The 23,335-nt window shown below is 41.6% G+C and overlaps 1 protein-coding gene across 1 annotated transcript in view; it reads left to right on the top strand.

The window, feature by feature from the left end:
* NBAS (NBAS subunit of NRZ tethering complex) overlaps positions 1-23,335 on the top strand; it is a 339,918-nt gene that overhangs the window by 299,420 nt on the left and 17,163 nt on the right. The window contains exons 48-50 of the mRNA XM_045807103.2: positions 1,857-2,052; positions 14,610-14,749; positions 20,444-20,588. Coding sequence (XP_045663059.2) covers positions 1,857-2,052; positions 14,610-14,749; positions 20,444-20,588 — 481 coding nt within the window. The remainder of the gene's footprint in view (positions 1-1,856; positions 2,053-14,609; positions 14,750-20,443; positions 20,589-23,335) is intronic.

The following is a 23,335-nucleotide window of genomic DNA, read 5'->3' on the forward strand; positions in this document are numbered from 1 at the left end:
CAGACGCAAGGGACACACTTTCAGGACCTATGTCTACTTAACTATAAAATGGGTATGATGACATTCGTGATTTTTATCTGGGGCCAGAGTTCACAGTTCCATCACATTCGCCCAGAATGCTTTTCCTCTGCATGGCACTGTCTGCTTATTTTCCCACATAGATTTCCAGGAATTCTTGGTGGTGGTCTCCTTTTCTTGCACCCCAGTTTTGCCATTTTTGATACATGTCAAGGACACACATAGGTAAAGCTAACAAATGACTTCGTAGATTGAGAAAATGCTTGAGCCAGTTATCCATGGCGTTTAATCATTTCTTTTATTCTGAAATACAAATACTGAATTGTCTTTTTAATCTGAATTTCCATGAAATGGTATTGACAAGTATATTATAGATTGCATACTAACAGAAACACTCAATGATAATTGTCAAAATTTAAAAATTTCCTGTGGTTTTGTTAGATCATAGAATTTGGAACTTGGTCTAGGTGATTTATTGCTGGAAGCCTCAGAAGTATGTGGTTACAGCAAAACCTACATGATTCAGTGCTTTAGCACTGCTCCCCAGGGCCTTGTGCAAGTGAGGTATCTATCGAAGACCTCTTAACAGTGATCAGTAGTAATCCATTGACATCATCATCAAACCATCGTCAAACCATCATCACACCATGCTTTCCTGAGAGGGCCCATTTGGGATTACAAGGGAAGAGATTCTAGCGCCGGACAGGTGCACAAATATTTTCTTCTCTGAAGCCTTTTAGACGTCACAGTTCTTTAATAACCAGGCATTCGTATCTTATCTTTAGGGTAGTATGAAACCCAATGCTCTAACCCCATATTGAAATTCTATCACAGAGAATAGTGGTAGAAAGAACGTGGAGTTGGGAGTTGTGTTGCACTATTCTAGAGACCTGTGGGTATATCATATTCCTTCCTTGAAGCCTGTTTCCTCATCTATAAAAAGGAATTTACATGTACAGCATAAGGACTGTAGTTAATAGTATTATCTATTTGAAGGTTACTAAGAGAGTAGAACTTAAAAATTCTAATCTCTAGAAAAAAAATGTTGTAACTATGTCAGCTAATGGGTGTTAACTAAACTTATTAGTAACTATTCCATGATATATACGTACATCAAATCATTAAGTTATGCACCTTAAATTTACACAATGTTATATGTTAGTTTTCTCTACAACTGGAAAAAAATTTAAAATAAAATGGAATTTATAATATCTACTTTGCATAGTTACTGTCAACTATTAATAGTTTATATAAAACTTAGAATGATTCCTGGCTCTCTGTGTATCATTAACCGAAATAAACCGTACTTCTTATTAAACTTTGCCTGAGACATAGAGTAGCTAAGAATATATTGATTATTTTTCATCTGCTTTATGTAACTCAATATGATACTGCTTAAAAATTACATTGAAGCATGAGAGATTATGGACTCTGGGAAACAAACTGAGGGCTTCAGAGGGGAGGGGGGTGGGGGAATGGGATAGGCTGGTGATGGGTAGTAAGGAGGGCACATATTGCATGGTGCACTGGGTGTTAAACACAACTAATGAATCATGGAACTTTTCATGAAAAACCAGGGATGTACTGTATGGTGACTAACATAATATAATAAAAAAATATTATTAAAAAAATTACATTCATCTTACATAGTTTTAAAATACCTAATATGGTTGCCTTGTGCCATTTAAAATCTAAATTTTTCTTCTCAATAGGAACAAAGAAAGTAATGTTACCCAACAAACAAGTCTTTGGGTCAATCACCACATTTGATTACTGGGATTTTTTCTTTTTTTAAAGACTTAAAGAGTTTCTACCTAACCGTTGCTTTTGCCCTTCAGAGAAGACCTAGTTTCCTCCGAGGACCTGCTGGAGTGGCTGCGGCCCTTCTGTGCTGATGACGCCTGGCCCGTGAGACCCCGCATTCAGGTGCTGCAGATTTTGGGACAGTCCTTTAACCTGACAGAGGAGGATGGCAAGCTCCTTGTGTTCTTTAGAACAGAAACCATTCTCAAAGCCACGTGGCCCCAGAGACAGGTAAGCGAGCATCTGACTAGTTACTGAATATTTTCCCTATTAAAAATAATTGGAGGTTATTTCTTGATCACTTATAATAATATGGTGAATAATCAGGTTGGTGATTCCAACTTTCCACTATGTTGCTCAGTCCAGCTGTTTAGTAGTTAAATATGTACAACAGCATTGGTTTGGATTTGTCCTTCTGTGTGAATATGCATGTGCAGTGGAGGTGATGTCTCTTTCACCTCCCATGTGTGGAGCGTTTTTCTCTTCGTAGATATAGTCAGGATTCTCCACAGTATCAGTTAATTATCGCAGCTCTCCCTGTCCCTGGAGAAATGCAAATGGAAATGGAAATGCGGTGTGCAGTTTAGCTAATTCATTTTTTTCATACTCTGCCCAGGCAGGCAGGTGCCCTCCTCTCTCTCCTGTACCTAGATCGATAATGTTGCACACACACAAGATCTCATTTTCTCCATCCCATCCTTCAAGACTCACTCAGTCCGTCATCTCTCTGGAACCTTCTCTGACCATTTCAAACTTAACTTTGAATTCCACACATTCCAGCTTTAATTATGTATCATGTATTATTATTATTATTATCATTATCATCATCATCATCATTACTATTTAAGTCTTGTCTCCCCACTACTGTGGAAACTCAGAAACCCTGGAGGATGTATTATTATCTTTTGAATTCCCTTAAGTATGCTGTGCACATACTCTGAACTCAGATACTTGTTGATTGAGTAAATGGGAATGCTGATTCCTAAATCAAAGAAATACGGTGGCCATTGAAGTTTGGCTCGAACTCTAAATTGATGCATCCTAAAAAACATAGGATATAAGGATCAGTCATCTCAGTCAAGTGCGTTAGCCTGCATGGTAGACCATATGCCAATAAAATACAGCTTCCTGCATAATCTGCTCTGCAAGAGAGTTTCCTGGAAGTCTGACTACAACTCAATTCACCTTCTAATTTTAAAGCTTTGCTCTGTAATTAATATTTATGTCCTTTTTACTACACTGAAAGAACAATGCATTTCTTTTTTTTTTAACAATGAATCAGATATTAATATCTTGAGACTCCTCTCAGAACATCTTCATAATTATTATCTTATATGTTCTTTATTTCCCTATAGGAGGGAAAGAGGTAAATACTATTATCTATTCTTTAGAGTTAGAGAATTTGAGATGCAAAAAAGATGGACTTATCAGAGATTCTGTAATCTTGCCAAGTTGCTGAAATGGATTGTATTTTAAAAGTCACTGTTATCTGAGTAATACTCTTTCTGAAGCCCCATGACCTTACCAACATATTTAGTCTCAACATTTTGCCTCGAAGAGATCACTAACAGTCTTTTTAAAGAGCAGTGTATGAACACAAATACAATAGACGATAAAGTATATTCCAGGTCTCTGGCGTAGTTGACGTTGGACGTATACTGGTTTTAATGACAGGAAGGTTCGTGTAACGTCTCCAAGGTAAGTTCAGAATTAGGTCGTGTTATGTTTGCCACATGGGATCTTGGACTGTGACTCATTCTGAAACAAATGAACGCTTCTACTCTTAGGTGCTTTTCTGACACAATCTCCAGTTTCCAAGTTCTCAACCTTGCTCAGTTTCCTCTCCGTTGGTGGCTGGACCTGGGTGGGACCGTGAGGCCGCCTTCTCCGGTTGGAGCCTCGCTTCATGTTATGTCCAACCTCTATGCCAACAGTATTACAAAACAATGTGCAGACCAGGGAAAGGGGAAAACATCCATCTTCTCTGTCACGTCGAAACAGTAGAACAGACGCTTTGATATTTGGGGCAAAATGCTTCAGAAATAGCATGAATATAACCATGCTTTCCTTCTTCTTTTAAGCTTTCCTTCACTTTCCAATTACCTAAACAACAAGTTCCAATGTTTGTAGGATTCCGGTGATTTCTGGATATTTCTGAGATTTTAATTTCTTTATAGTGACGCTTATTCCAAAAACAGGATCTAAGGGAGCTTAGCCTTTGTTAAGATTCCTTTTCTGTGTACTTTTCTGTACTGACTGACTATCTCACCGAGCAGAGTCTGGCTTCTCTCCTTTGCTGTCTGTGTGTAGATGCTCTTGTCCCTGCTTTTTCAGGCCCTTCGAAAACATCTCTCCCAACCCCTCTGACTCAAGTAAAATTCATCATACCCCCTTACTCTTTCTATGTTCTCCCCCCTTTTCCTTTGTCCTTATAACAGAGCAGTTTCCCTGTTCTTGGAAGCTAACAAGCTGCGTTTCTTCAAGTAGTTGGTAGTGGAAATACAGAAACTATCCTCATGGCTTAATTATGCCATTCATCTATAGTCTTCCTCCCCAAATAAATTAAGTCAGTGAGCGTCTCCTCCTCCTCCTCCTGTAAAAATGAAGTATTCTATGTCAGCCTGGCATTGCTGATTCAAATCTGTTTTGGAGGGCAAGTGAATTTGGTCAGGGAATTCTGCCTATAACTGTAAATAACTGTTCGCTACATGGAAAATGAATGCAGAAAACTTGTGGCTTCACAGTGGAGACAGCAGCAAATTCTAGAACGTTACAGAGCTGTGCCCAGAGTTTACATTGGAGGTCCTCTCCATTATTGTTTTTAAAAGCCTGTGTTACCTTTCTCTAGAGCAGTAGAAAGATCAGGGCCCGGTGAGTAAATCCTTTGTAAGCATAGGCCTTGGCCACCCACCCTCCTCTGTTGCTTTATTGCCTTAGAGAAGATTCCTAAACTGTGAGCCTTGTCTACTCGGTGTGCAGAGTGGAACCTTGAACTAGGGGAGATAGAGCGTGGTTCGCTCACTGTCATTTCTTCCACACCCACTAAACTCTTCCTCATCTCTCTATCCCAGACACCTAGAAGACCCCAAAATGTTGACTGCATGGGCACACATTTTCTCTGTTCCCTATCCCTTTCTTCATTCTCAAAGGTAATATTAAGGGTAGAGACAGATTCTTACCGAGCGAAGATAAGAATAGATAATAATATTGCAATGTTCAATTACCAGAAAATGTAGGACTGCTACCTTTGCCATGGCTGGTAATCCTCTTAGGCAGACTTTGCATACATCAAAGAGGGACTTAATATTTAATTATCCTCGAGGTGCCCAAAGTAGTGGCCCCACAAATCAACGTGTTGCTGGGAAACCAGCCAGCTCCTGCAAAATTAAACACAAAGTCTGTGGAGCCTGCTACCTCTCTGGTTCTCAGACAGCAATTCCTAGTTTTCTAATGATTAGTTAACAGAATTAAAAATTCAGAGGCCCTCGTTTTTCAACTGCTTGAGAGGCCTTCCCATTCCAGAAAAGTGCCCTGGCATGGAGGACGGGAGAAGGGAGGGAGAGAAGGTATGGCGGGGAAGGATGAATGTACGGTGTTCATTCCCTTTGTACAATTTATCTGAGTTTTTCAGGTTTTGTAATTTTCTAGTTAACTGGTGCATGAAAAATATAGGCCAAAATACTGATGTTTCCTCAAAAAATTCCATATTCCTTCACCTTATTGTTTTTTCTGTATTTGTATAAAAAGGGACATGTGGCTTAGAGTTGCACCTTTTAAATTTCACTCTGTCTGGATTTGTGGTCATAAGTGATCACCTGAAAAAATTAGTTTAAGAAAGCTTATTATTTTTTTTTAAGTAGGCTGCATGCCCAGCATGGAGCCCAACGCAGGGGACTTGAACTCACGACCCTGAGGTCAGGACCTGAGCTGAGATCAAAAGACGCAAGCTGAACCAACTGAGCCACCCAGGCAACCCAGTTTAAGAAAACTTCTAATCTTATTACAAATTCATGCATTTTGCCTACTTTGAAACATGCAAGGACATATTAAGTCTTCTGGTCAGAGGCCAGTTTAGCTTCATTTCCCAAAACATTAACAAAATACACACTTCTTTATCAGAGCTCAGAAAGTGAACAGTATGCAGAGCTAGATTTAGTTTCTTATGAAGAATTTGCTGTTACCTTAAATGTCTTCAAAGCTAAGATTCACTGCCGTAAATGATTTGCTTAATCAAGCATAGGGTCATATTTGATGTTAAAAATATGTGTGCCTACACACATATATCCCACACATATGAATTATCCATACATGTAATAGATCTTTAATAGCCGTGGAAACCGATTCCTGGAACCGGAGGAGACTTTTGAAAGCCTGCCAGTTCCATAGTCACATTTTATAGAAAAGGACATGATGTCCAGAAAGAAGTTACTTCCTCTGATTTTAGCTTAAATGTCACCGTTTCTAAAATGACTGCATCCTAAAGTAGGTCCCTAGTCACAATCTGTATCATAAACTCTTTAATTTTCTTGTAACCATCACTATCTGCTGAATTCTCCCTGCCGGTCCTTCTATCTGTCTATTATATGATGTCTGTCTTCTTCCTTTAGAATATAAATAACATGAGAACAGGGATCCTACAGACACTCTCGGTAAATAGTTGTTGAATAAATGAATATTTAATTTTTAAAAACTTATCTAAGGTCACCTTTAAAATGGCAAGGCCAGGACCCCTGAGATTCAATCGGCTGTTCTTGCCACGAGTGGGGAAGGATTAGACCAAGCTGCTTCCCACTTAAATGCAAGGAAAAATAATTTGCTTGGAATAGTGAAAAGGTTTCCTTGCAGAGTGGCCTGGTGCTTGTAGATTGATACTGTTTTTTACTAATTTGCTGTACTTTGCTGACAGTGATTCCTGGCCAGCCAGTTGCTTCTCAAATGGAAGCAAGCGAGTCACAAGCATGTTTGTCTGGACATAAGCAAGAGATCTGAAATATTCTAGTAGAGCTCAATGTGCCTTTTCTCCTAAAATGCTTCAAGTTAAGGGAGCATCCGTGCTACTGGGTTCTGCAAATATTTGGAAACCTGGGAAGGCCCTTCTTTATGAATAAGGATTTTTTTCCTTTGAGGATATTCCCTCTTGTCGTGGGTATCATGGGGGGAAGAGGGGACTGTGGATTGTACATGAAGTGCACATTACCACGTCATCTTTATTTTTTTATAATAATTTTTTATTATGTTATATTAGTCACCATACAGTACATCCCAGGTTTTTGATGTAAAGTTCCATGATTCATTACTTACGTATAACACCCAGTGCACCATGCAATATGTGTCATCTTTAGAACATCCTTGCTAAGTCATTACCATTCTCTGTGTGAGATGAGGTCACATAACCTATTAAAGCCACCCAGCTTGTAAACTGGAGTTCAAGCCCAGTTCTGTCTGATCTCAAAGCCTGTGTTCTTGGCCCTATACCACACTTCGTCCCGTCTGCCAGGGAAAGATATTCAGCACGAAGGTTTGGGTATCCGTGAACTACATAAAGCATGCTCTGCTCACCTTCTCCTCTTGCTACTGTGACTTTGCCTGGATTGCACATGACTGGGCATGAGGAATGAGGAGTCTGATTCAGAAAACAGAAAGCATTGCTTCATCTCTTAGCATTTTTCACCGTCTCAGTACAGAGCACTGTGTATGTTTACTGCCGCTGAATCAGAACGTCCTGAAAAGTGCCACGCCTAATAACTGTTGTATGTGAACTGTTCGTTGAAGATCCTTCAAGCACAGATTATGCACCATTCACTGTACTGTACTCTGGGCTAGACAAAGAGACCAGGCCATCAGCAGTGAAGTGTTTGGGCTCTTTACACAACTGCGTTCAGATCCCAGGGTTACCACTCATTCGCTCTTCAACCTTGGAGATGTCACTAAGCCTCTCACAGTGGGGTAATGCACGTAAATCTCTGACTCCAGCCCAGGGAAGTGGGCCCTGTTGGTGTGGGGACTCCGATCCAGTGGAGCACATAGGTATAAAGCAAAGAAGCAAATTCCCTGAAGACTGTAAGTGCTGTGGAGATGTCTGCACAGTGCTGGGCTCAAGGGAGGGCCCGTAGCCATCGTGTCTGGAGGCAGTGAGGAAAGCCTGCCCTGAGGAGATGAGTCTTGAACTGAGTTCAGCACAGCTGGATGTATGGAGCAAAGGCAAGAGATGAAACCGGAAAGAAGCCGGCCAGACTACTTCCAGTGTCCCGCACAGGTTTCACCTTGACGGTGCTAAGCCCCCATGGAAGAGGGGTGCCCAAGAAGCAACGTGATCAGATATGTGTTTTAGGAGAAGCCCTCTGACCTCTGCATGAGCAGTGGGCTGGAGTGGTGCCAATCAGTGGCAGTGGTCAAGTGGCCCGAATTTGGCCTTGAACTTGGTACCACCGTGAAGATAGAGGAAGGTAAAGAAAGCTGAAGGGGTTACTACCAGGGGCTGGGGGACTGCTTAGACACGGGGGGACAAGAAACACGTTTGGTGTCCCTCTGATGTTTGCCTAAGTTGCGAAGGATGAAAAGGCACTAGGAAAGAGCAGAGGACAAACTAGTTTTGTGGAGAAAGACACTAAGTTCAGGGCGATGTTTTACATCTAAACAACACTTTTGGGGGCTGGGGGCTGTGTGGTGAGATAGGGAGGCTCTACTTATCCCCTTCACTAGGCAGACTTTCTTCGTAGCCTTCTCTATGTCCCAGGTCACAGCGACCTCTTCCCAGGTGCACACTGGGTTTAGTATATGTTACCGGTGACTGCGTCCTCCATCCCACCGCCCTCCTCCCAGGGTCAGGTCAGCTCGGGACCCACTGGGGCTCTGTTTGTAGTGGGAGAATCACATCCAGGGCCTCATGCCCAGAGGCGTGAGAACGTCAGCAGCCACGCTAGGCATGCCCCTAACCTCTCCTATAGCAGTGCTGTCTCTTCGTTCCTTGTCAGGATTAGAGAGAAAAGCCGAAGGATGACAGGGAAGAGGCGGGAAACATCCGAGCGTTTGGATGTTGGAGTGTGGTGAGGCTAGGAAGTAGGTGGGAATGACTTTTCAGGTTTTTCTTTGAACTTTTTGTTTGGAAAGAATTTCAGATTTACCCCCCAAATTGCATAAATCATAGAGGCGTTGTAACAGCTCATCAGCTCCTGTGGAAGGTAGGGATATGGTGATTCATAATGACTACCTCAAGAATCATTCTCTACATGATGGTAATTATGTTCCATTCATGAAGTATGTGCATGTGCATTAATATCTATTTTGTATTCACAAATACCTGAAGGTCAACTAAGCGGCATGGCCGGGGCCTCTGGAAGGTGCGGCTTTCAGGAGGAATCCTCAGTGTAGGGTAGCCATGTTCGCTGTCAGCGGCCACAGAGAAATTCCAGGTGAAAACTGTTTTCATCAGAGAATAGGTGACTCGGTCCACGTTTTCAAGGACAGTGACTCTCTGATAAGGAGGCTGCAGCTACTTGACAAGTTGACTTACAGCAAGGGCTAAAGTCCCCTAATTCAGTGAGGACAGAAGCATCGCTTTCAGAGAAAAAACGGAAAGAAATATCTTTATGTTTGAGTCGCATTTGAATTTTGCCCTTTAAAATCCTATGATGTTTAGTTAGAGGTGTCTGTGTGGAATCGTCACTAACTGTAGGGTGCCTGTAAAATATTGGACCTTTTCACCCCCCTGCTCACTGGGAAGGAGACAGAGGCGTATGTTACTTTCTCTTTCGCTGGAGAAAAGGGTAGAATCAAACAAAACTAGAAGAAAAACTTGTGAGAAATTGCTGATTTTTTCACTCATCATAGAAGGCATGCTATGGAGCCATTCCAAATCCTGTATTGTACAGATAAACGAGACTTTAACAAGAGATGAACATTAACCCATGATTCCATTATCCTAAAACAGCCACATTTCTTTGTATTCTTTTTCTGTCCTGTCTAATCTACAGACCTAATTCTTATTAGAAGAAATCACAGCACATATCCAGCTCTCTGTTTTTTTATATGTAGCTGTAACATAAATAATCCCTGTCATTTATTATGTCCTACCATCTGCCAGTCATTTTGCTAGCTACCTTATTCACATTCTCTTATTTAATAATCACAACTAGCATATAATATGTGTTATCTTCGTCTTACAGAAGAGGCAATTAAGCCTCAGAAAGTCCAGTAATGTCTCCAAAGTATGTCTTTCCACGTTACTTTGACTTTATCAGCACCATTTTGAAGCTGCATATTTAATCAAATTGCCCTTTATCATTATTTTACAGTCTCCTTAGTGAGGTATGTTGAAGCATTTGCTGGCCACCTACAGGTCATTTTTCCTTGATGCTAAACTGTGTCCTACGAGCATTTCATCTTGTAGCTGTTCAGGCACATAGCAGTTCTCCGTACTCCTCACCCTTGCCTTGAAGTGTATTTAGATGCTGTCAGGACATATTTTAATAAGAACTGGGCTACTTTCTGGAAAAGAAAAAAACCTGATTCTTTCCTAGGTCTGCATTCATGTTCAGCCCGCACCTTGTTTTCAGATATTTTAGGGAATTTAAATTCCCATGGTATTAATAGCGATCTGATGCTCCCACAACTTCTGTAGGCCTTTGAGACCCATTGCCTTCACTTTTGTTGACTCAAAACAATACTTCTCTCTTTAATTTTTTTGCGGATACTTTGTCAGATTTATAACATCATGATTTTCTAAAACTTAAGATTAATTTTTGTAGCCATGAATGAGTAGCATTACTAGTCGTGATATGAAAATATATTGAGCCAAAACCCTTGTCTTTTCTGTTTGAAGAAGTTTCTTTAGTCAGTCTTCAAGACGAAGGCTGTTCGTAACAGATTCTTTTAGTTTTCCTTACTTGAGAATGTTTTCATTTCCCTTTTTTTTCCCTAAAGGATAGTTTTACTGTATATAGAATTTATAGTTGGTGGTTCTTTTAATACTTGAAAAATATTGTGCCACTTCTTTCTGGCCTCTGTGGTTTCGGATAAGCAATGCCCTGTTATTAAAATCATTGTTCTCTCTATAGGGAATGTATTGTTCTCTCTCTGGCTGCTTTCAAGACTTTTTTTCTTTGTCTTTAGTTTTCAAGAGTTTAATTATGATGTGTCTGGGCGTAGATTTCTTTGGTTTACCCTGCTTGGGGTTAGCTCAGCTTCTTGAATCTGTAGATTATTATCTTCCACCAAATTTGGGAAGCTTTAAAATGTTATTTCTTAAAAAACTCCTTAAACTCCACCTTCTTTCTCCCTTCCTTCTGGAACTCTGATGAGAAATGACCTCACCTGGACTTTTGATCAGGAGTCAGAAAATACTGAGTCTACGTACCCCTCTTCCATTGGATGAGGGGATACCAGACACTGTGCATATGTTGTGCCTCCAGTCCTGGGGTCCCAAGCTAGTTAGCTTTCCCCCTCCCACCTTTAGGAGCTCTTTGGTTGTCTCTTTCGTTATTTCCAAAGTTTGTAGTTGTGCTTAGCAGGGAGGAGTAGGGAAAAATAGGGTCAGAGCCATTTTGTTCAGGCTGCAAGTCCTTTGCATATGTTTATCTTTCTTTATGCAGAAATTCATTTTGAGTTTTGGTTACCTGAAATTATTTTTAAAACCTTATAGGATATGATGAACAGGATAAGCTTATATTATCTTAGTGAATTTAGATAAATTTAGATATTTTAATATGTAGACACAAATCCTAGATTGGCCCTTATATATCAAAGTATGTAATGATTATCCAGCAAAGTGTATTCTTTCTCAAGTGTTAAAAAACACATACTCAAGTCCATTTTCAGGCCCATTTTCTTCTCTCATGTAAGGTGAGGCTTTTGCAGCATAGAGAATTTAAAATTACTTTCTTAAGAGCTGAACAACTTAAACATTTAAACCCTTTATGATGTGAAGGGGAGTGTACAAGTGTGCCTACCCAAAGTAGGTCATTGTGTAAATTGCTATATTTTTCACATTTCTATTTTAAACATGTGGCCAATGCTCTGAAACGTAAGTTACTAATAATTGAAATGGTTAATGAATTTTCAGAAAACAGTGTTTCCCAACAAAAACACACTTAAAAAGTCTGTGTGCACATGAAGAAGGTGTTATACAAAGAAACTCCTTGCCAAACATATTTTAAAAATGGGAACTATTATTGGCACACTAATATAAAAACAAACCTATCAAGGTTTAATTGATAGTTTTTTTTTTAAGATCTTTCTCTTCCTTAGCATACACTTCATGTCCTAAAAATTGACAAGCTGTTGTAGTTTTTGAAAGGAAAGAAATCCGAATGATACTGAAAAGAAGAGTCACTTTTTTCTAATCTCTTCCGCTTCATGGTAGGCGTCGACTAACCCGTGTAGACTTACAGTCCACGTAAGGAGAAACTACTTGTTATTCGTTCTGCAGGAGTTAATCGTAGCAAGTGGAGTATCAACGCTGCTCATAACATTACAGACCTATCATTCAGTTGTCTTTAAATATTTTCAAAACACAAAACCTTTTCTTCAAATAAACTGTAAAAACTTGGATTTTAATCCAGAAAACAGCAGCCATTTTCCCACTGCTGACCATCAGGCACCTCCTCAGAACTTCTAAGCCTTTGGGGATTCTTGGAGCCCCTTTATCGATGAGGGAAATGAGCCTCAGAGCAGGACTGTACTGAAATCACACAGCCACCCACACGACGTTACTGGTCGACACATAATGTCAAAAAACAGCCCCCCTCAGGGTCTCTCTTAGTGACTTCCTTCTCAATGGCATTTTCTTTATAAGCCTCACATCTATCTCCAATAACAAAAGAGCCAAAAATGTATGGCCACACCATGAATATTTAATATCACCATTCTGTGCTAAAATATTTTGTAAATGATGGAATATCTTCACTGATTCATTTGTTTATCCATCAGTTCAAACACCCAATAAGTGCTATGCATCTCCTGTCCATCGGGCATTATTTGAAGTAGTAGGATAAACCAGTGAACAAACGGAAGTCTTTTCAAGGAGCTTCCATTGTTATAGGAGATGAAAGACAATGAGCAAATATGTGGATAATACGTCACATGCTTGTAAGTGCTAAGAAGGAAGATAAAACGAGGTAAGGGAGACAGACGGTGGAGGGGAATGCAACCCGAGGAGGGCAGTTACACAGCACATTCTCTGATGAGGTGACATTTGAGAAATTTGAAGGAAATACGCAAATGAGCCCTACAGATATCTGCAGAGAGTGTATGCCAGGCAGAGAAAACCGATCAAAGTTCCCGAGGTAGGAGTGGCGTGGTGGACGCGGGGCGCCTGAGCCTGGAATTGAAGGTGGGAGGCCGGGTAAAAACAGGTGGATGTCTTGAGTTTGAGATTTTTTTTAAAATGTTTCTTTATAAGTAGGCAAGAACATATTGCCAAACTCCCAATCAGACCACCCGTTTATATACTTCACAGTGTGTCTAGCTTACTGAGTCCTCTGGTTTTCAGAACATCCTAATCTGGTTGTAATTACGTAAATTACGTGGTGGCTCTGCCGCTTGCTGGCCGCGTGACCAGGACAGATAAGGCTGTTACCTCATCTGTAAGGGGAGGTTAATAACACCCGTGCTGTTCTCCACCCAAAACGGTTGTAACGGTGAACTCTTCCTGGATTCTGAAATTATTTCAAAAACTATAAACTGTTCTTAGGTTATTAGTCCATGGAGGAATGACGCGGGGCTTTCCAGCAGGTTTTGAAGGATCTGTCAGCTTGCCGAATGAGCAGGACTTACCATAGTGATGACCAGTCATTTCATAGTACATATCAACCGTTGTGAAAATGCGGAATTCATGCTATGACTTTTTCAGGTGGCTCCTTGGGATTAGAGCCAGAATGGCCACTAAATTAAATGCTTTGGAAACATGCATCTGTACAGACAATTTAACGAATGGATAGGTAACCATCCATTCTCGTTATCCTTTCAAGGTATCTGCCATCATCTGAATCTTATGTACCCAAATGTAGAGACTTTGTGTTAAGAGAGGCTAGGGAACAGCAAAACCAGCTGTTGGCTACCTTTATATTGAAAACTGCTTTCTAACGGAACCTAGCAAACACCGTCATCCGCAGATGCTGGAGATGGGATTTGTTTCAGGACTGCCTCCCTGTTAAGGAAGTATCATTCAGTTACGCAATGAGAGGACAAATTCATGTCTTTACTTGATCGAAACTTCTTCCGTGTTAGAAATGGAGATGCAAATAAATGATATTTTGCTTTATTTTGATGTGTAATGAAAATCCTATGACAATTGCACTTTAGTCAATTTTTAAATTTCAAATTAGAGAAATTTTCTAGACTATATGAAGACTTAGCATTAATAATACTAAAATGAAGAGTAGAAATGTATTTAGGATGATTTAAATGAAAAAAAATTGGCTAATGTTAAGTATGATGAACTGTTATAATTTCATATACAATAATTCTGTATTTTAACATAATACATATTAAATACCAATAAGCCAGTCCTCTACTTGTTTGAATTTATTTTTGTAAAGAACATTAAGAACCTTCCTGTAATTTGTTCGAAACAATTTTTTAATGTAAGTGTTTGAAACTGGGTGAGGCTTAGAGCGTTCTGAAGATTTGAGGGGGTGGGAGGAGCTGAGGGTGGTGGTGTTGAACCTTTCCTCTCAACACATTGTAAAAATTTTCAAGAGTGTTTAATCAAAATCATCAAATTTGAATTCTTCTGTAAACCAGTGAAGTAACCTTTGCCACCAGTGTCAAGTGTGTGTTTCCACTTCCAGGTGGACATAGCTGACATTGAGAATGAAGAGAACCGCTACTCTCTCTTCACGGAACTCCTGGAATCCAGCCACCAAGAGGTGGAATTTCAGCACTTGGTTTTGCTCTTGCAAGCTTGGCCACCTGTGAGACATGACTCCGTGTAAGTATAAACAAAAACTTAGATTTCTTTTGTCTGCTCTTTATTTTTAAAAATGAAGTACCTTCAAAAGAGCCAATGAAAAGAAATATGTGAAATCAGTATTAGCCTTTAGCAGAAATTAAAATTGTTTATTTGAAATATTGCAGTTTCTTTCCATTTCTCCTTGCAAATATTTTACTCAAAAATATCAGAGCATGCTTAGTCATAACATCTGATTTTGGGGGGCCTGGGTGGCTCAGTCATTTAAGCGTCTGACTTCGACTCAGGTCATGATCTCAGGGTCCTGGGATCCAACCCCGCATCGGGCTCCCTGCTCAGCGGGGACTCTGCTTCCCTCTCTCTCTCTCTCTCCCCCTCCCTCCCCCCCACCTCTGCACCTCCCCACTGCTTGTTCTCTCTCTCTTTCTCTCCAATAAATACAATCTTAAAAAAAATATCTGATTTATAATATTGACAAAATAATTTCATTCTGGTATTTTCACCAGGAAATGTTTTGAGTCTCTTTTAACACAGCTTGCAGTGCTGACTTGAGAATCCATATGGAATAAATTGATAATTCCCATTTATTGAGGACACACAATGTTATGTGCAATTTACATATATTATCAATTCACTCAGTAAACCTACCCAGAAGGCAGTGTTCTCAAATTTTACAGAAGAGTGAATGGAGACTCAGAAGGTAGATGACTTCAGGCATCCCGTGGCTGGTAAGTGGAGGAGGCGGAGCTCTAATGACGCCTGGCCACCTTCACGCCCCTGCACCCTCCATGTCCCACTGAGCTCACAGCTGCCACTCGTGGCTGCATGCAGTGGCCATGCAGTCCCTGTGCTGTCAGCCAAGGATTCCTTTGGAAGAGGTGGCCAGCTTTCCTCTGAGCACATATGCTGTCTGTCATGAACTGCTGCTCCTCGTTGGCAAGAAATAGGAGCCCCCGTGCGCCGTTTCAAACACCTGCTTGTCCCCCTCCCCTCCCCTCCCCGCCCCGTCTTGTACTGCCGTGCTCAGCAAGCCGATGCTGCCGAGGCCAGGGCACATCTCTGGGCCTCGGAAGTTATAGAAGGAGGGCTTCCTGAAGATAAATTAGTCTATGAGCAATTTTTAAAGCACTCCTAAAGAACATCTAGCAAAGGCTCTTGACCTTCACCCTGGGATGAGAGTGTTAGGAATTTCCGAAGCAAACCAAAGAGAATGGTGTTTTTGTTTTGTGTCCAAGTGTCTATAGAAAGGGGGAAGAAAGTTTCTTGGATCTCTATCATTTGTGGCGTGGATGCCGTGCAGACATGTAGTCTTCAAGATAAAGTTCTTACCTTCGCTGTTTGAAACGCTGCTGTCCCGGCTCTCATGTCATAAAACCTTCAGTTTTCCATGTGACCGTGCATTGAAGCCGCATTGCCGTCTGGTCCCGGCTGTCTTGGCAGAGCTGCCCCAGGACCCCAAGTGCTCGTTAAAAGCAGTCTCCCATGATTGACTCGCTGAGTCCAGCTCTCTCTACGGGGCCTGGGAATCAGTTTCTAACCAGCTCGTCTGTGATGATAATGTGCAGTAGATGTGGGACCCACTAATTAGGTTGTCAGGAATGCTTTGCTTTTTTAGCAAATGATTAGGGTTGCATTGTAGATTTCCTCATGCCCTCAAACTGGATCTCTTGGTCGAAAGAGAATTTTTCAAAAAGTACAACCCCGTCTAGTAGGTTAGTTTACTGTGGTTTTACAGTTTCTTGTACTTTTAGAACAGTGACCATTTCAAATCACTCACTTACCCACAAGAAATAAAACCAGCTTCACTTAAGACATTTATTGCATTTTAAACATGTAATGCATTTATAGATTTAAAAAATCTTATTTTTTAAAGGTACATTCTTTTATAGCCAGTATGAAGTGAAATTTGTAAATGCTAACCTGTGTTTTAAAAACTTCCTTTAAGGGACACCTGGGTGGCTCATTCATTTAAGTGTCTGCCTTTACCTCAGGTCATGATCCCAGGTCTTGGGATCAAATCCAGCATCCGCCTCCCTGCTCAGCGGGGAGTCTGCTTCTCCCTCTGCCTGCCGCCCCCCCCCACCCCCACTTGTGCTCTGTCTTCGCCCCTCTCTCTGATAAATAAATAAATAAATAACTCCTTTATGAAATCATTAGAATAAAAACAGACCATTACCAATCCTCTTACCAGCCATGTCTCCATCCAAGAGGGGATCTGAGGGTAAGTCAAATAAAGTTATCTGTTTCAGATCTTTTCCTGGCCCAAATTGGTGTTTTAACCACAAGAGATTCTAAGATGGGACACTTTTGAAATTGGTTCTTAAAAGTACTTTTTAGTACCTTTTTTTGGTTGGCATATAATCCAATGTAGGACTTCAGCACTTCCAGAATAATGCCCCCCCATAAAGGGGGAGGGGAGAAAGAGCAGGAAAGGCAGGAGGAAGGGAAGATAGTGTGACATGATTGAATGTTGCCGGTTAACACAGTAAAGTTAAAAACTAAGAAATTTGCTTGATCCTCATGTAATTTACTAGAACGAATTTGGGTATTTTATTTATTTTTGTTTTGTTTTGTAAAATATAGATGTTTTAATAGTATGATTTATATGACTGTCATACATTTTATTGTTATTTTAATGAATTAATATTTTAAAATTTTCTGTTTCAATTTCTTTTCTCTTTAAATTTTTTTAAATTAAAATTCAATTAATTATATATAGTGTATTATTAGTTTCAGAGGTAGAGTTCAGTGATTCATTGGTCTTATATAACACCCAGTGCTCATTACATCACATGCCCTCCTTCATATCCATCACCCAGTTACCCCATTCCCACACCTTGTTCCCCTCCAGCAAGCCTTCCTATGATTGTCTTTTATATGTTGTCTCCCTCTCTGATTTCATCTTGTTTTTCTTCCTCTCTTCCCCTGTGATCCTCTATTGTTTCTTAAATTCCACATGTGAGTCAGATCATTTGATAATTGTCTTTCTCTGACTGACTTATTTACTTAGCATAATACCCTCTCGTTCCATCCACATTGTTGCAAATGGCAAGATTTCACTTTTTTGCTGCCTGAGTAGTATTCCATTTGTGTGTGTGTGTGTGTGTGTGTGTGTGTGTGTGTGTGTGTTTATCCATTCATCTGTCGATGGACATCTGGGCTCTTTCCATAGTTTGGCTCTTGTGGACATTGCTGCTATAAACATTGGGGTGTAGGTGCCCCTTTGGATCACTACCCTTGTATCTTTGGGGTAAATACCTAGTAGTGCAACTGCTGGGTCGGAGGATAGCTCTATTTTTAACTTTTTGAGGAACCTCCATACTGTTTTCCACAGTGGCTCCCCCAGCTTGCATTCCCACCAACAGTGTAAGAGGGTTCCCCTTTCTCTGCATCCTCACCAACATCTGTCCTTTCCTGATTTGTTAATTTTAGCCATTCTAACTGGTGTGAGTTGGTATCTCATTGTGGTTTTGATTTGTATTTCCCTGATGCCGAGTGATGTTGGGCATTTTTTCATGTGTCTGTTGGCCATCTGTATGTCTTTGGAGAAATGTCTGTTCATGTCTTCTCCCCGTTTCTTGATTGGATTATTTGTTCTTTGGGTGTTGAGTTTGGTAAGTTCTTCATAGATTTTGGATACTAGCCCTTTATCTTATAAGACATTTGCAAATATCTTCTCCCACTCTGTCGGTTGTCTTTTGGTTTTGTCAACCGTTTCCTTTGCTGTGCAAAACCTTTTTATCTTATTAAGTCCCAATAGTTCATTTTTGCCTTTGTTTCCCTTGCCTTTGGAGACTTGTCCAGCAACAAGTTGCTGTGGCCGAGGTCACAGAGTTTGCTGCCTGTGTTCTCCTCTAGCATTCTGATGGATTCCTGTCTCACATTTAGGTCTTTCATCCATTTTGAGTCTAGTTTTGTGTATGGTACAAGGAAATGGTCCAGTTTCATTCTTCTGCATGTGGCTGTCCAATTTTCCCAACACCATTTGTTGACAAGACTATCTTTTTTAAGTTGGATATTCTTTCCTGCTTTGTTGAAGGTTAGTTGACCATAGAGTTGAGGGTCCATTTCTGGGTTCTCTTTTCTGTTCCATTGATCTCTGTCTGTTTTTGTGCCAGTGGATTTTTTTGTTTTATTCCCCTGTAGGAAAATGCATGAAAAGCATAATAGATTTGTACTTATGGGAGATTTATAATTCTCATCCAGTGTATCGAAACTGGCTGGTGAAAAATATGTTTTGATAATTGTCAAAGCTGCACGGCCCGTCGGGGTGCACTGTTCGGCAGGCTAGTGGTTCCGCTGCAATGAGGAGGCCCGTTAGCAAAAACCCAGGAGAGGGGAATTCAGACTTTGAAAGAGAAAAGCAGAGGGTGAGTCCTTGAGTGTAAGAAGACTCCTCAGTCCTCCAGACCCTCTCAGAGCTTTGTTCGTACCTTGAAATAAGCAATAGTCTTTGTCCTCACACAGTGTCAGTTTGAGCTGAGACAGAAAGCCTTTGCCAAAGGCTAGTACTGTGAGTCCCTTTGTCATTGTTACACTTGACATTTTTCTTAGGGGGCAAGGAATGAAGTCCTTTCAAGGGAAGAACTACCTTAGGTGTTCAGTGTCTAGAATCTAGTGCTGTGCTCGGACCACAGACTCTTATAAATAGTAAAATTATTAAAAAGCATTGTAAATAAAATTGGTAACCTGTTCCCGGGGCCATGGAATGAATGGACCCTTAACTTGTCTCTGGAATTGTAAATCGTGATGTTTGTATGAAACACGGGGTAGTGACATCCAGAGAAGGAAAACAAAAAGCAAACTGGTATGCTGTTAGTTCTATAAAATAAGGAAACTGGGGACGCCTGGGTGGTTCAGTCGGTTAAATGGCTGCCTTCAGCTCAGGTCATGATTCCAGGGTCCTGGGATTGAGTCCCGTATCAGGCTCCCTGCTCAGTGGGGAGCCTGCTTCTCCCTCTGGCCCTCTCCCTGCTCATGTTCTCTCTCTTTCTCTCTCTCTCTGACAAGTAAATAAATAAAATCTTTTAAAAAAAAAAAGAAAAAAAGAAGGAAACTGTCTGAAGGGCACAGTGTGATCTCTGTACTGCTTGCTTGTGCTCCCACGCTGACCTCCGCTGTGCACTGCCCCTCCTGTCCTTCACTCCTACCCGGGCCCCCGAGTCCTCGTCCTAATCACAGGATCAACAAAAGCCAGTATTTAGGTGGTAAATAGTGAGATGTGCCTGCTGTTGAGAAGGCACAATTACAAACATCATTCATTGAATAAAGCAATTTTGTAAGGAAAACATTAAATTGCTTTCTCAGAATGAAAAAAACTGAGGCCCAGAGAGGTTACATGGCTTCCCTGGCACTGAACGTCTAGGCTGAGAGTGGAACTGACTTCCCTGATTCACCCAAGTGTGAAGCCAGGAAGCTGGCCTGTGAGCCCGACGGGAGCTCCGGCCTCTGGGCCGCCTGTGCTCTGACGGTCCGCCCATGGCCTCCGCGCTGCTGGGCACCTGCTGAGGCCCCAGCAAGCTCTTTTTTCTCTGGAAGATGTTCTCTTTTCTACAAGAGGGACTTGCAGGAACACATCATTTGGATTGTGATTGCAGTTTGCCAAAAAGCGTCTTACTTCGTAAGGTGCCATTTCTTCTCTTTCTTAACATTTCGCATCCCAGTTGTTACAATATCAGTCATTCTTTCCCAATGCCTCGCGTTTTTCTCCCTCAGAACCAGCATAACCAGCAATCCGTGGGTGAGACTGGCGACGGTGATGCTGACCAGGTGCACCGTGGAGAACAAGGAAGGACTGGGGAATGAGGTCTTGAAAATCTGCCGCTCTTTATATAACACCAAGCAGATGCTCCCTGCAGAGGTGAGCAGCTATTTCAAGTGGTTTCCTGGGGGGCATCCCTTCCCTTATCCAAACTCTTTATGAGAAGCGGAGTCAGTGACTGTGCTTGAGGAACACGTAGCTTAAGTTATCAGGAGGTAAAAGCCCATAATTTGGAATAGATCAGCTGAAGAACAGCCGTGCTGAGACGGTGCTTTGAGGTAGTTTTCTCTCTTTTGGAGCTCTGAAGCCTATTCCCTTTACGAGTCCCAGGGTGTCATTCAGCCTTCAGTTCCTGTTGGGTGCCCTTTTATGTCTAACTCAAGCTCCCGTGCCCAGGGCTCTTGGGAGGCAGCCCATGTGCTGTCTCGGGCCAGCTGGTAACGGTAAGCTCCAGCGCCCCTCTCGGCAGGTAGCCAGCCACTCTCCTTGTGACGTGCCTTCTGCCGTCATCGTAAGATTGCATAACCACAATACGGATTCTCTGTCAACGTGGGAAAAACTCAGCCACCTCCACTTTGACCGTCATTCTCTCTTTGATCCCATAATTTGGCTGTCACAGAGGTATTTGCTGGATATATATATATAAATTCGTACATTCTCAAATAAGCACATATTAATTACAGCTTCCTCCTGTGAATCCGATCTCAGCAGTGTATTGTTTGAGCAATTCTTACATGTCTTAAATGTAAGCATTTGGATAATGGCACTAAATTGATTAATTGGTTTTCAAGTTTCAACCACGTAGGAGATAAACTTGAAAATAAAATTGTAAATATGATTCTTCGAATCCTCACTGTAATCAGTCAAGGAAAAGATTCTCATTAGGAATGTACATTTAATGAATTGTTTTCTGAATGAGGGACTGGCTAAGTGTTTTCTGATTGAATTTTAAAATATTTCATCCATTTAAAGAAGTCTTCCAGCTACCAGAATGACAAAATTCTTCTATAAAATATTTAAGGCACCCCCACCAGAAACAACTTCCCTTTATACCATGGTGTGTGGTTTGCCTCTATCAGCTACTTATTTACCTGTGATGTGTTGTGCTGTATTGTGAGCCCCTGAGGGTTGGAACCACGGCTGTGTCTTCCCTCTCTCACCCCCGGCAGGATTCAACATACTACACTGAGTGGGGACTCAATGCAGTTTACTGTCCCCACCAGGGTAAGTAGTATATTACGTAATGACGGCCTTAACATAAGCTGAGATCAGCATTGTTAGATCAGAACCAAATGCCAGAAGGGCCCCACCAGTTCTGCTGAACCTCAGCTGAGGAAACGTGACTTAGGGTCGCAAGCTGGGTAATGGTGACGACTGGCATCTGCTGGCACTCTCGGCCTCCCACTCCCACCATCTGGTTTAACCTTCGCCACCACCCGGAGGAGGCTCCTTGACCTTCATGTTTCAGCTGATGGAACAGAGGCTCTGAGAGCAAAGGTCCTGCTCCAGGTCACTCAGGCAACAAATGGCGGACCCGGCCCCACATGGAGCTCTGCTTGAATGCTGGGAAAGTACATCCTTCCAGAGGAGCCACTCTTACTGCACTTGAGCTGTTTGCATGTGGAATGTCTGTTTTACGTAGTTGTGTAAGTTTTACTGTCATTTTCCCCCTCCCTCGGGCGCTTCTTCAAGAGTGCCCTGTAGTGTGTAAGGCCTAGGTTATCGGTGTTTTAGGTGGAAGAGAGTTAGGATCGCCATAATTACCTGGAGAAGTTAGTTTATTTCAGTAGCCTCATCAGTTTGGTTTTACTACAGTTAGGTCTGAGGCAGGAAATGTAAGTTAGCTAAGAACATGGCCGTGGCATCTTTGACCTTGACCACATACTGTTGGCTTCGTGATCAAGGTTCAGTAACAGTTATGTGTGTTAGCGTTCATCCCCCCGGCGATGGGTGATAACATCTGAATGTCCAAAGCAGTCGGAGCACTGTCAGCTTTGTATTTGAAGTTCAGGGGGCGACCTTCTAGGACACGGAGGGAAAAGTGTGTTGTTCTTTTTTATTGACTAATGAATAACAAGTGATGCTTTGCATTTGCTATTTTAAAAGAAGGAGTCCGTGATTAAATGAGAAGCTAAATAGCTGTAAAGATTCAGCTCCCCAATACGCTTTCACGGCCAGCTTGAGGCACTTTGACAAATATTTTATTTGCAATGGTCCTGCTTGATCCCAGAATCATCGGACCAGTGATTCCTGAGAGTTTTAGAGAAATCAGGATGGATAGCACAGTGCCTTACGCACGCGTCTATCAGAGTACTACTCACACACCACGGAGAGGGATCTCCTTGCCTCTCCTCTTCATTGGGACTGGGAGCACCTGAAGGGCAGGGGGCATGAGACATACAACAGCAGCACGAGCCGTGGCGAGGCATGGGATTGTACCATCCTCTTCCACACGGGGCCATACATGATCTGTGCTCATGAGGAAAGTACCATTCACTCCAGACCACCCTTTTCTGGCCTCTGGAACAGGGAGTTAGACTGTGTGATCTCCGAGGGGACTCTAGTTCTGAGTACTCCTCAAGGTCCCCAGGTCTTTGAGGAGGATGACCGGAGGCTCTCTGTTTAGGACTGCATCCGCAGCACACGACTCACGACTTTTCCATAGGTCCACAGTTCTCTTAGGGTGGGAGAGAGGTACTGGATTAAACCCCGTTTTGAAGTAGGTCCTTATCACTTCTCTGTTCCAGTTTGATGAGACAAGAGGTAATTACTATCAAATGAGTTGTGTCGACACAGTGACTTTTGTTTATTTTTCCTTATGCTGCCTCAGTGCTGTCTTTTAACTG

The sequence above is a fragment of the Ursus americanus genome, chromosome 7 (genome assembly GCF_024610735.1).
Source record: "Ursus americanus isolate L20-20 chromosome 7, mUrsAme1.1.p, whole genome shotgun sequence".
Taxonomy (NCBI): Eukaryota; Metazoa; Chordata; class Mammalia; order Carnivora; family Ursidae; genus Ursus; species Ursus americanus.